The 12,864-nt window shown below is 41.0% G+C and overlaps 1 protein-coding gene across 1 annotated transcript in view; it reads left to right on the forward strand.

Moving 5' to 3' along the window:
• Nucleotides 1–12,864, forward strand: part of LSG1 (large 60S subunit nuclear export GTPase 1) — a 37,455-nt gene that overhangs the window by 12,722 nt on the left and 11,869 nt on the right. Inside the window, exons 6-8 of the mRNA XM_006873129.1 lie at nt 3,280–3,340; nt 4,379–4,555; nt 9,571–9,987. Of these exons, the coding sequence (XP_006873191.1) occupies nt 3,280–3,340; nt 4,379–4,555; nt 9,571–9,987 (655 nt within the window). The remainder of the gene's footprint in view (nt 1–3,279; nt 3,341–4,378; nt 4,556–9,570; nt 9,988–12,864) is intronic.

The raw sequence follows: 12,864 nt of genomic DNA on the forward strand, positions 1-12,864 counted from the left end.
TCACTCTTTCTTCCTAGTCTGTCTTTGTCTGGAAGCTCATCTGAAACCTGTCCACCATGGGTGACCCTGCTGGTATTTAAAATACTGGTGGCATAGCTTTAAGAATCACAGCAACTCACAAGCTACCACAGTATGACAACCTAACAGAAGAGTGGTGGATGTGAATTATGTCCCCCACCCCACCTCTTTTTTTTTTTTTTTTAAAGAAAATCACATACATAGCCTCCTTTGTCCCCAAACCTGCATCCTCAACGATAGGGAAAAAGCTGTCGGGTAGAATGTGGGAAGGCAAAATAGCAAGGCAAATTTCTAAGCCTAAAATAATTAAAAATTGTAGCTCATTGCCAACCTCTGTTCACACCCGTTTCATTATCAGTTACTTCTGAATGGGGCTTGGGAAGAATCAGTGTGGTTCTCTTGTGAAACTTCTGAGGCACAGTTGAAGGTGTATTCTGCTCAGATGGCCGTTTAATTCTTTCCAAAATTTCTAACACATTCTGAAATTTTGTAATCTCAACCTTGAGGGAACACTCCTATTTGCATACTTAATTCGAGTCTTTTTGTTTGGGTTTTAGATTTCCTTCTACTTCCTACTTCTTTCACTTTCCTCTTTGTTCTGTTTTCTTTCCGATTTATTTTGGTTTCTGACTTTCATGTAAGTGGTCTTCCTCAAGTGTCTAATGGTGTTTGTTGTCTATTCATATTTAAGAATGATGCTTTACAAAGCAAATTGACAGGTATACCTATTTAGCTGGGTCTTGTCAACTGGTAGGCTTCACTGCAGGGTGACTGGCTGAGATCAGCTTTATTTTGTAGGGAAACCCCAAGATGTTAGTGCATATGTCTTTTTCCAAGGCCAGTAAGTTTCCTTAAAAAAATAAGTCTCTCCTGCCAGGAATGGGGCTAAAGGCGATGGTATAACATAGTGGGGCAAGGCTTTCTCATGCTCAGTATTGACCTTCACTTTAATCCTCCTTAATCCATTATGGCACCTCTTGTACCTTCTACTGTGCCTGATGTCCTCATTTCTCCATAGTAGACCTTCTACTATGGACTAATGCATCAGACTGCAAAGTCGTTTGAACTGCTAGGTGGATTATTCAAGCTCACCAGCTGCTCCTTGGAAACCCTATACAAGTCACTATAGGTCAGAATTGACTCGACAGCACTTAATAACAACAACAACCATTAGGATGGGAAAAGGTGGCTTTGGAGCATGTGGGGAAGGAGTGGAACAGGAGAGGAGACCTGAGGGTCTGAGTGCTCGCTACTCAAGACTTTCCCCAAAGCATCCCTGACTTCAGCCCCATGCCCCGCTTCACCTTTGGCTTCATAGCTGGCTGATGCTTCCAGTCCTGAGCCATCTTCTGGTTCATTCTGGGGCATGAATGAGCCCATTTCTCTAGATACCCTTCTCTGTAAGCACTTGGTATTCAGCTTTCTTTGTTCTCCTAACTCCCCCATCTGATTTTTACCTTTCAAAAGTGACTTCACATTTCTTATTAGCAGTTTCTCTCCTTTTTTCTTCCTTCTAATGGGTTTCAGCATTTACTTTTCATGCTCGTAGGTTTTGAGAAAGGGTAAAGGTAACCATGTATGTTCTGCTCAGTCATCCATGTTTAACAAAGGAAGTCCCTTTGCATGCTATTTGTGTACGTACCTAGGCATCGGTTTCATTAGAGTGAGCTATGTACCAGGGGGCTTCAGAAAGTTCATGGAATTAATAATTAATGAGATTTTTCCACAGACTGTCTGAAGCCCCTTCATACTTGTTGGAAGTTTGGGCTTCTATTAGATTGTAGTGTTTACTCACTGTTATTTGTGTTGAGTGATACTTCTCCCTTTTATGACAGAATATGTTTCTAACTCAGGGAATTTTGTTGGTATTGCCTGGAAGCAAATCTGAGTTACATAGAAATATTATTAATGAAATCACTATTGCTATGTCATTGAACAGAAACATGTATTGATACCTTCTTTACAGCAGATGTCTCCTGCTTGGTAACAGGCTAATGAAGCCATCTGCTTCTTTAATTTCGTTAGTGGTTATGAGAAAAGATTTGATGTGTAACATGTCATTGAAATTCAGGAAGCTGCCGGAGCACCCAGGGCAGTCCACTGTATTCTGGCCAGATAAGACCCTTACATTGTATTGTACAAAGCCTTCCTGGTATAGAGTGGGCACTTCGTGCAACATCCTAATTCTGCATGTGAAGCAAGCTGTTTGAACTGTCTTCTTTTCTTACTGATATTTCTAAGTTCGTTCTTTTCTACATGTTTGGTAGGCATAAAATGTGTGGACTCTGGTTCTGATTTTATTAGGCTTTCCCTGTTTTTGCACTGACTGTTGAATCTTTACAGTTTAAAACTGTCAGGTACTATTTTAAAGAAGGAAATATTGGGGCCCACTTAATTTTACAGGGTTAAAAACAAAACTGTCAAGTCAGAGTTGCTTTGAATTAAAAGATTAGGCTATTCCCTGAACGGTTACTTTGAGTCAGAGCCCTTCCTTGATGTTCAACCTAGTTGCAGAACTAAGCTAGAAGAAGCTGGTTAACCAAACGTGTTTTGGGGAGACCATGCTGTCAGGTGGTAGTACTTCTGCCGCTTATTTCCTTCCAGTGTCAGTCAGAGCTGACCCTCATGACATCTTCCCTCGCCACAGAGGCTGAAGGAAGGGAGGGTCCTCCCAGAGAAGTGAATTTCTTACTCTCCTTGCCAGTTGACCTGCTGCTTGTATCCCTGTTGCATTCCTGAGGGATCTGACGGATTTGCCATCTGCTGCAGAAAATGTTATTGCTGCATCTTAGATGTAATGGAAGAAGTTGGACTTACCATTCCTACTTCAGTATGGCAGCTGAAATTGATATTGTGCAGTTTTGTGTTTTTGCCACTTAAACACATTCTAGGGTGATTGTTCGCTAGGTGTGTTTTTCCTTTGTTAGCCCTGGTTTTAAGTAAAATCTGGCTTCCATAGTAGCAGCTGTCAGCAAGCAGTTTATTAAGCTTTCTTAACCAGAGTGTGGATAGGTCAATAGACCTCCTCTCCACTGAAGTGTTTGGAATACCCTGATCTCACCACGAGAAAGGAGTTAATAGACTCCAGCAGTGAAACATCATCTGAGCCCCTTAAAGCCCTGTTAGAGCAGTAGAATGATACAATTAAAAGTGTGACCTCTGACCCACCTACCTATGCACACAGTCCAGAGCTGTCGCTTGTTCAAGTCACCTAGCTGTTCTGAGTCTCAATTTCCTCATTCTCTCGCATTTGTTTTTCAGTGATATTGTGGTCCAGATAGTAGATGGTCGAAACCCACTCCTGTTTAGATGTGAGGATTTGGTAAGTAAAGTTTGGCAAGAGTCACACTTTAGTCTTTTGATCAGCAGTGCAAGGGCAGCATCACTCATAGGAGTAACTCTAGGACGCATTCTGTCCTCTACTCTAGCTTTGTTTAATTAGGCCCTGTCTTCCTCCCAGGATCAGGAACTTGCACAATGCCACGGTTTACACAGATGTTTTCTCTCTTCAAACAGTTGTTTCTGTCTGCAGGAAGTCTCAAACACTTAGTGAACTTTCTAACTTTTAGTTTAGAAACCACTTTGCTAATAAACATTTGCCAGTGTTTCCCATTTTTTTGAGACACCAATCAAAATACATTTTACTTAGTATATTCCTAGTCACGTCACTTTTTATCCATCCTACTAAATTCTCTTAGTTGCTCCTCCTTTTAGTGTTGTGCAAGTCAACTAAGTTTGTAGGACAACACAGGGAGCAATAGTTAAGGTGTGCAGATCACATGAAATAATGTAATATTTGAGGACCTTAATAGTAGAAATACAAATTGTCTTAAAACTCACGGTGAGTAACTAAAATGTTACTGATGAAGCTGTGGTGAAGTCAGTTCTTTAATAAAGAGCTCTAGTTAGGGGTTCACTTCCCTTGCTGAGTCCTGTGACCCTTTGATGCTTCAGAAGCATCCAAGAAGATGATTATTGGTTGGCCTCACTTGACTGAAAAATTGTCACTGCTGACTCTCAGATCTCTTTGGAACCCTTTAACTTGTTTGAAAGAAATAATTTAGCATTATTAAAGGGGTACACTGTTCAAAGAAAAATGGACCTATTATACCTCAACAGTGGGAAAGCATCTATTTTTATGCTTTCCAACATCTTACGGTTAGAATATTTATATGTGACCTAATTAACTCCCTTACAAAGCTTAATGAAAGGATTAGTAGAGTGTACCATGATTCCAAGTCTTTGAATTAGGAATTGTTTCAGATTGGGAGCAGGAAAAACTTTTAGTCATAGCTGGGGGTCTTTAGTAAATGAGCTTAATTAAGTTTTCATTGCTCTAAGAGACTTTTCTTTTACCTAGGAATGTTATGTGAAAGAACTGGATGACAATAAGGAGAATGTTATTTTGATCAATAAGGCAGACTTGTTGACTGCTGAGCAGCGGAGTGCCTGGGCCTCATACTTTGAAAAAGAAGGTGTGAAGGTTATTTTCTGGTCAGCTTTGGCAGAAGCCATTCAACTGAGTGGTGACGCAGAGGTAACCTGGGGACATTGTAGGTTTCAAGGAGGAGAACTGGGTTTCTGATTAGTGTGCTTTCTTTTTATTTTGTTTTTTTTCTTATTGAAGACTTTGGATTAGCTTTTTGTGTATATTTTGTGTGTGTGATTGGATGACCTAAGGAAAAGTGAGTCAAGAGGTTACTTTGTCTATGATTATTAAATACTCCGGCAGCCCAGTGCTATGTTAGATACTAATGTTTTAATTTTGAATTATAAAAAAAAAATCTTAGACAGGAAGCAGAATAGGAAATTTCATAATGATTTTGTAATTGCATTTAAGACAAGTCAGAACAAAAGGCTACAGCTTGTCGTGGTTTGATCAGAATCTCTTTTGGCTTTATTTTTAAAAGAAATAAAGGTATACCAGGTTAATTTCTATATTTTTAACCAAATGTCACAAGAATAGTTTGAAGGTTTATTTTATTTTATTTTCTAACTTAAAAAAGAAATTAGTAATAGATTCTTCAGTCTGGAAGAAGATACCTTAAGAAGCAATGTATTTTTTCCTGTTCTCTTCCTGATTATTTCTGTCAAACATGAGTTGTCTATGTGCTGAGCTAGGTGCTGTGAAACACCTTCCCCTCCACAGTTTAGGGAGCTCTTATGTCTGCCTCTAGGAGCCCTGGTAGTATAGTGGGTTAAGTGTTGGGCTGATAACCGCAAGGTCAGCAGTTCAAATCCACCAGCTGTTTCGAGGCTTTCTGCTCTCAGTAAGATTTATAGCCTCAGAAACCCTACACAGGCTCACTATGAGTTGCAATCAGCACTGCAGTTCTAATCTACCAGTTGCTCAATGAGAGAAAGATGAGGCTTTCCGCTCCTGTAAAGGTTTACAGCCTTGGAAACCCTATACAGACTCGTTATGAGTTGAAACTGACTTAGCAGCATACCGCCACCAACAACAACCTCTTCCTCTGAAGGAATGCCTTCCTCCATCTCATGTAAGTAAGCAGATGTCAGCAGTCTGAGGGGAACAGATGAGGCGGTCTGCTTCCGTACAGATTCCGTTCTGGGACCCCAAAGGGTCATTGGTGAGGCCTCCCTGGCTAATAGTCATAGTCTCTCTGACCTCTTTAAATGACGAGTCTCTGCAAACCAAGCATCCTGTTATTTTTACCTGAATTTAAGAAGGTCTTCCATTCGGTGAAGTTAAATTGGCCTCCCTCATTGTTTAGTCATATTAAACCCTCTGAGGCAGTCATGAGCTTTGCCCTTGGATGTAAGCATCCATGTAACAGTTAAGGACTCTTTTATGTGTCCCTTTAGTTCTACATTTTCTGCTCTTATATTAATCATAGACATGATCATTCTCTGGGTTAACAATGTGTGGTTTATGGAAGATAGTCTTTCTTTTTTAAAAGTTAGGCACAAAATTCTCTTCCAAGACTAAGACGCAAGAGAAATATACACTTTGACTGGCAACCACACACGTCACCCAGAAGGGGAAGTGACCGAAGAACATCAATGAAGTGGCGAGCTAAGCCCTACATCGTTCAGCAAACCTACTGTGAACCCGGGTGGAGACCTGGTCGGCCAGCAGCAAGGCAAGACCTGGGGACTCATGGGCTCAGAGTCAATGACACAGCCACTGAGGACTAGAATGAAGAGTGGGGCAGCCAGCTGATAAAAAGAGGCCAGACAGACGCAAGAACACCCACACTCTCAGATGATACCCACTTGACCTGGCTTCAATGACTGGATAAACAGAGCTCAACCCAAAGAAGAAAGAAGAGGAAAAAAGCGTCATCTGATACAATTCGATAAACATGACCTACACCTATAAATGCAGTAGCTCAAAAGAGGACACAAATCCCTGCTGCAAGAACTATTCCCACCTCCTCCACACAAAGGGTAGACAGGGATGGGCAACTTGGACATTGGCTACCCAAAATGAGGGGAGGAATACAAAGATAAGAAGTGACTGGCTTACAAGCTTTCAAGAGGGAACCTAGATCCAAAGGGCGTGGAGGAAGGTAGAGTCTCCAATAAATAGTATTCAGCCTGTCCAGGAAGGGCTGATGAAACGAAATACAAATGGGTCTCTTAAGATGCAATAGTGAATAATTGTTATCAGGACTGATTGTGAGGGTTGGAAATCTAAAGGTGGACATTTTGTAGCAAGGAGGAGAGTGATTAACTTTTCAGTCTAGGGGCGGAGGACCCTAGGACCATCAGTGGAGGAAAATGGAGAGCAGGATCCTACCCAGAGAAGCAGTGAGGCCTGAGATAGCGGCAGAGAAGACGATGTCAAGAGATGGTGTGGCTGGGGACTTGGAATCAGTAGATGGAAAGGAGCTGAGGACTGTGGTGAGGGGGTGCAGGCTTACAGGGTACACCCTTCGGTTGGGTGAAGATGCATGAACGGGATGGTAACTATGCCAATGAAATGATGGATGATGGAACGAATGTAAAACTAATGTAAAACTAATGTTCTCCCGTGTAGACTATCACACAATTCACAATAAAACATTTATTAAAAATAAATAAATTTTTTTAAAAAAGGGCACAGTTTGTTCCTCTCAAGTCTTCTAGAAATCATGGTTTAATGTGATTTCTGAGAGAAAATAACAGTTGAGGTTGTGACATCATATCTGTAATTTGGATATCAAATTTGAACTTACTTTTAAATGTTTTAATATTTTCTAATTTTCCCACCTGAGGATTTGATTTTCTTCATCTATAGCGTAGTCGTTACGAATCGGGCTGCAAACTGCAAGGCAAGGTCAGCAGTTCAAAACTACCAGCTGCTCTGCAGGAGAAAGATGAGGCTTTCTACTCCCGTAAAGATTTACCGCGTCAGAAACCCTGTTCAGGGTCACCATGGGTCGGAACCCACTCAACGGCACTTAACAACAACATAGTTATTCAACCTTCTTTAAAAACAATAACTTTATATAGAGAGTGAAAGAGAGTGCCTCTGCCTTCTCTTGGCCATCTGTTAAATTGTGTTCGACAAGGAATTGAGTTTTCCCATTTATTTATTTTAATGTTTTATTGTGAATTATGTGATAGTTTACATGGGAGAACATTAGTTTTACATTCATCATATCGTATGTCGTTTCATTACCATGGTTACAATCCCCTCCATGCATCATCAAGCCTGCCCACTGGTCTTCAGCACACATTCCTTCTCCCTTCTCTGGGTCAAGTCCCCAGCCACTCCATCTTTCCACATCATTGTCTCTGCCTCCATCTCTGGCGTCACTGCTTCTCTGGGTAGGGTGCCGGTCTCTGCTCTTCTTCCTTGATGGTCCTAGGGACCTCAGCTCCTAGAGTGCAAAGTTAATCACTCCCCTCCTTGCTACAAAACATCTACCTTTACATTTCCAACCCTCGCAGTCAGTCCTGATAACAATTATTCACTATTGTATCACAAGAGACCTATCCTCTGGTTGTTGACTTTAGCATGGTTCCTGAATCTAAGTCTTAGTTTTTTGTATGTGTGCGCATGTTTAGTTCACATTCATGTTTTTCTTTGTCTGTCTTGCTTTAAAACCCGATTCAGCAGAGTTCATATGGAGCATCCATTACTCATTTATAATAAAAATTATTTCCAATTCTATGGTTCTATCAAAAGCCTTGATTCCTTTCTGAGCTGTTAGGCATCATGATGAATTAGGCCTAGCTACTTACCCAGACATTTTGTTTCTCTTTATTATCCTGAAATTTAGGATACATTTGTTGGCTGAGTTCATCGTGTCCTTTTATTATTCATTCTAACATTATATTGTAAATATAATGTTACACTTAATTTGTAGAGATTCAGAAGAGTTAGAACATACATGAACAGATTTTAGCCTTTCTTTTTTCTGTTGTCATCGTCAGTTCTGACTCATAGTGATCCTGTACAGGGTTTCCACGGAGCAGCTCGTGGATTTGAACTGCCAACCTTGTGATTTGCAGTCTAGTGCTGATCCTACATCACCACACCAGGAGTACTTCTCTTTCCTAGGGTGGTTATTTTAAACAAAGCTTCAAGGCAGCTCTTTCCAATTCGGTCATAGTCGATGAAGCAAAATCAGAATGGACTTCAATTTGAAAGATGTGGGTGTTCTAGAACCATAATCCTAATGGGAAATATGGACCAACACCCTGCTAGAAATCTCCCTGAATCTATCACCCTCTTATAAAACAGAGGCAGCATGCTGCACATTACAGAGCAACCACATCTCTTGTCGCACAGTCAGAAACAGTGGTAACTGGCTCAAAGATGGCAGCCAGCCATGCCACCTTGAATGTGCGTCTCCGCTCTCCACAGTCTTGGCAGTAATCAAATCTTCCACATGAAGCTCCTGAAAGGGCTCGCCAAGCTTCTTCTGAGTCTCCCAGGGCTTCAACCTATAATACTTTCTGTTCCAGTATCTGTTTTTTGGCCATGACTGAACCAGTTCAAAACCCTGTTTTTAAGACACCCTTAGTGATCTTCAACTGGTAAACAGTTTCTGTGTGTGGAGTTGAGTTTTGTAGTTTCTGCATTTCATACAGGAAACTGTGTTCCAGTGATACTTCATTTATTAAAGGTAATTAACAAAGATTAGCAGTTTCCTCTAAACTTGTAAAATGCAAATGTAATTGAAGCTCAGATGACAAATTATGCCCTTCCTGCTTTGTACAGAGAGGAGAATGTTAAGTGTTTTATCACTGATAGGAAATGCTCTGTTTTATTCTACAGCTCATCTCAAATAATGGATTGCCAAAAAATTCAGCTTAACCTGAACATTTCCTCTTTTTTATTTAAAAAAGATTTATTTTAAATTACAAAAGGGATTCTGTGTTTGAAAAATATACAGATGTCTAAAGTGAGCAGAGAGCATTGCTGTTGGTGATTGATTGTGCATTCTTTCTACAGTGTCTCTCCCCTGCCTTCACCTTCACTCCCTTTCATAACTTCTTTTGTCCTCTGTTCACCCTACATAATCAACTAAGTCTTTCCACTAGAGTGAAAAGTACAGTTGTTGCATATCTGAATTTTTGTGGTTTCTGTTATCTTAGGAGCAAGTCAATGGAGATGCTAGAGAAACTGACACAACTGAGTTTGAGAACTCTGACTCTGATGAGGCTGAAATTCCACACAATGAGACTGCACATCTCTCAGGCAGGGATTCTCCCTCAATTAGTGAAGGTGCCTCCAGTGATGGAGACGACAGTGACTATGAGGACTGTCTGGAGGAGGAGGAAGAAGATTGGCAGACGTGTTCAGAAGAAGACAGTGCCCTTGAAGGAGAGTCCCACGGCCAAGACTGGATGAAAAACTGTACTTTAGATTCTGACGTTCAGGGCAGAAAAACCCCACAGAGGAGGCAAACACACAATTTTAGTCATCTGGTATCGAAACAGGAATTACTGGAGATCTTCAGACAGCTACATACTGGGAAGAAGGTGAAAGATGGACAGCTTACTGTTGGGCTGGTAAGATCAAATATGTCATAAAATTATTGCAACTATGAAGATCTTAAAGGAGCTCTGATGGAGCTGTAGGATAAGCACTGGACTTCATTCTCCATTTTTCAACAGTTAGACTGAGACCTCAGAGACCAATTGGGTTCTGGCATCATATGGAACATTATTGCCCTCAAGGAACCCTAGTAGTAGCATAGTGGATTACACATTGGGCTGCTGACTACAAGGTTAGCAGTTCAAATCTACTAGCTACCCCACGGGAGAAAGATGAGGCTTTCTGCAGCCATAAAGATTCACAGCTTTGGAAGCCCTAGATGGGAGCCATCTCCGTGGCACACCACCACACTGCTCACGGTTGCCCGGTGGCATAATGACTTTCAGATCCCAGTCAGAGAGTGAACTCTCATGGGTTTATGCTGGTTGCATTCCTGTTTATATGAATTAGCTTCACCAGTCTTCTTCCAATTCAGCTGTTCCTATCCTACAAATTGTAAGAAAGATTAGAATGAGGAGCTTGTATGTTTTCAGACTTCCAACCCAATCTTTTTAGCTTTTTTTTTTTTTTTAATATAAGCTTTCACTCCTCTGACCTGTGTAGTCTCATCAGCAAAAGTAAACTACAATTTCCTTCTGCAGCCTTTTGGTATCTTATGATCTTTTGTACCAGCCCACTTGTCTTCTAAATCCATGTGTGAGTGTCCAAATTATGCAGCTACTTTAATTGCATAAACATTAAGTTTCAAATAGGGGAACTCACATCCCTAACTAAGTACATGTACCCTAACTCCAAAGGTGACTTATAGAAGTGCCCCAAACTCCAAAGAAATACAGCCTAACTCCTGATGACTTCATCCTTGCCTAAAGAAACCTAAGATGTTATTATAGAAGGTGTCTTCTTGTAAAAGTCTTTAAGTCTGTAATCTATACAAAGGGTCTTTCTCCCAGGAAGTGACTGGTGGGTTTGAACTGCTGACCTCTTGGTTAGTAACTGAGTAAGCATTACACCACCAGGCTTCCTGGTGCCACCTACCCACGCTCTGCCATAGATTCTGATTCATAATGACCCCATAGGACAGAGTAGATCTGCTCCTTAGGGTTTCTGAGATTGTGTGTCTTTACCGGAGCAGATGGCCTCATTCTTTTCCCTTGGAGCAGCTGATGAGTTTTAACTGCTGACCTTGCAGTTAGCAACCCAACCCTTCACCCACTGTGCCACCAGGGTGCCTTTCTTCATGCCAAGTATAGCTAATTCTTATTCTTTCTGAATCTCTCCCCTCTTCCGCCCTCCAGAAACCTACTTACAATGACTATGGGAGATTGACATTTTAGTGTACTAGTTAAGACTAGTCTCCAGAGTCAGATTTAACATGTAATTCCCAGTTCTGCACTGAAACTAACATACTTGCTATCAAACTAGGGAAAGCTGCTTTACTTAGGAATTTTAAGACTTAACTTGTAAGTAGTGCTGCTAAAAATTCACTTCCCACCTGCATCAGGAAACCCAGCTACTCTACATTTATGGACGTGGTAAGCAGAAATCACTTTCTGAATTTCTTACTCTAGGGTCCTGATGTGGTGCTGTAGGATAAGCACTGGACTGCTGACTGTAAAGCCAGCGGTTCAAACCTACCAGCCACTCCTTGGAAACTTCTACAGGATTGCTGTGAGTTGAGTCAGAACTTCAACAGCAACCAGAAAGCCTAAGAATAGCTTCATTGACTCATTCTACATAAGAATAGCTTCATTGACTCATTCTACATAAGAATAGCTTCATTAACTCATTCTACAAACATTTATTGAGCACCTGCCACATTCCAGAAGAGTGCTGGTGGTGCTGTAGGATACCCACTGGACTGCAAACCACAAGATCAGCAGTTCAAACTCACCAGCCACTCCGTAGGAGAAAGAGGAGGCTGTCTGCTCTTGTTAAGATTTATAGCCTCAGAAACACGATACAGGGTCGCTATGAGTCAGAACCATCTCAGTGTCAGTGGGTTTGGTTGGGTTTGGTTTGCCGCATGCCACACTTTGTACTGGGCCCTAGCAGGATATCTAGCCTGACTTAGGAGAAGGCAGCAAAATCACTCCTCCCTTTCCAAATGAATGACATTTAAACAGTGTACTATAAAAAGGATGCAAAGTTAAATCATGATCTCTTAGTTAAAGAGTATTAGACTTTAAGTCTGATAACATAACATAGCATATGATTGGGGTTTTAAATGTTTGCAGAAAAACCCCATTATCTTTTCTGTTCCAATTTTCCATGAATTTTTTGCAGCCCATTGTATAGTCAAGTTCAGAACATGATGAGACTATTAAAATTAGCTGGCAGTTGTCTGAAATTTCTTTGGAGGGTGTTGCACCTTGAAGTATGTGTGTTTTTGACAAGTGTTGGGAAGGGCATTCCATATAGACAAAATCCAACAGTTTGCACGGTGCCCCAGGACTGGTTCAGTTCATGGTGTGTTTGTCTAATGACAAATGATTGAGTCTGACTGGAGTTTGAAGAGTAGTGAGAGTGAACACTCTAATGATGGCAGTACATGACCAGCTTTGTAAGAGAGGTGGAGGTTTTATATTCAGGGGAACATTGTTAAGTGCCATCGAGTTGTTCCCAACTCATAGTGACCCTCTCTATAGGGTTTCCAAGGTGTGGCTGGTGGGTTTGAACCACCAGCCATACAGTTAGCAGTCCAGTGCTTGTCCTACAGTGCCACACTAGAATTCCATTCAAGGGAATAAGTATTCATAATCTTCCAGTCATGTTGATGGAGGATTCTTTGAATCGTGTAAGAAAGGGAATTAGATTTGGAGGCATGAGGAAAACCATACAACAAGGATGGTGTGATTTGAGCAGACAGCATTAAATAAGTTTGTTTATTTTAT

This window comes from Chrysochloris asiatica, unplaced genomic scaffold, assembly GCF_000296735.1.
Source record: "Chrysochloris asiatica unplaced genomic scaffold, ChrAsi1.0 scaffold00224, whole genome shotgun sequence".
In the NCBI taxonomy this organism is placed as follows: Eukaryota; Metazoa; Chordata; class Mammalia; order Afrosoricida; family Chrysochloridae; genus Chrysochloris; species Chrysochloris asiatica.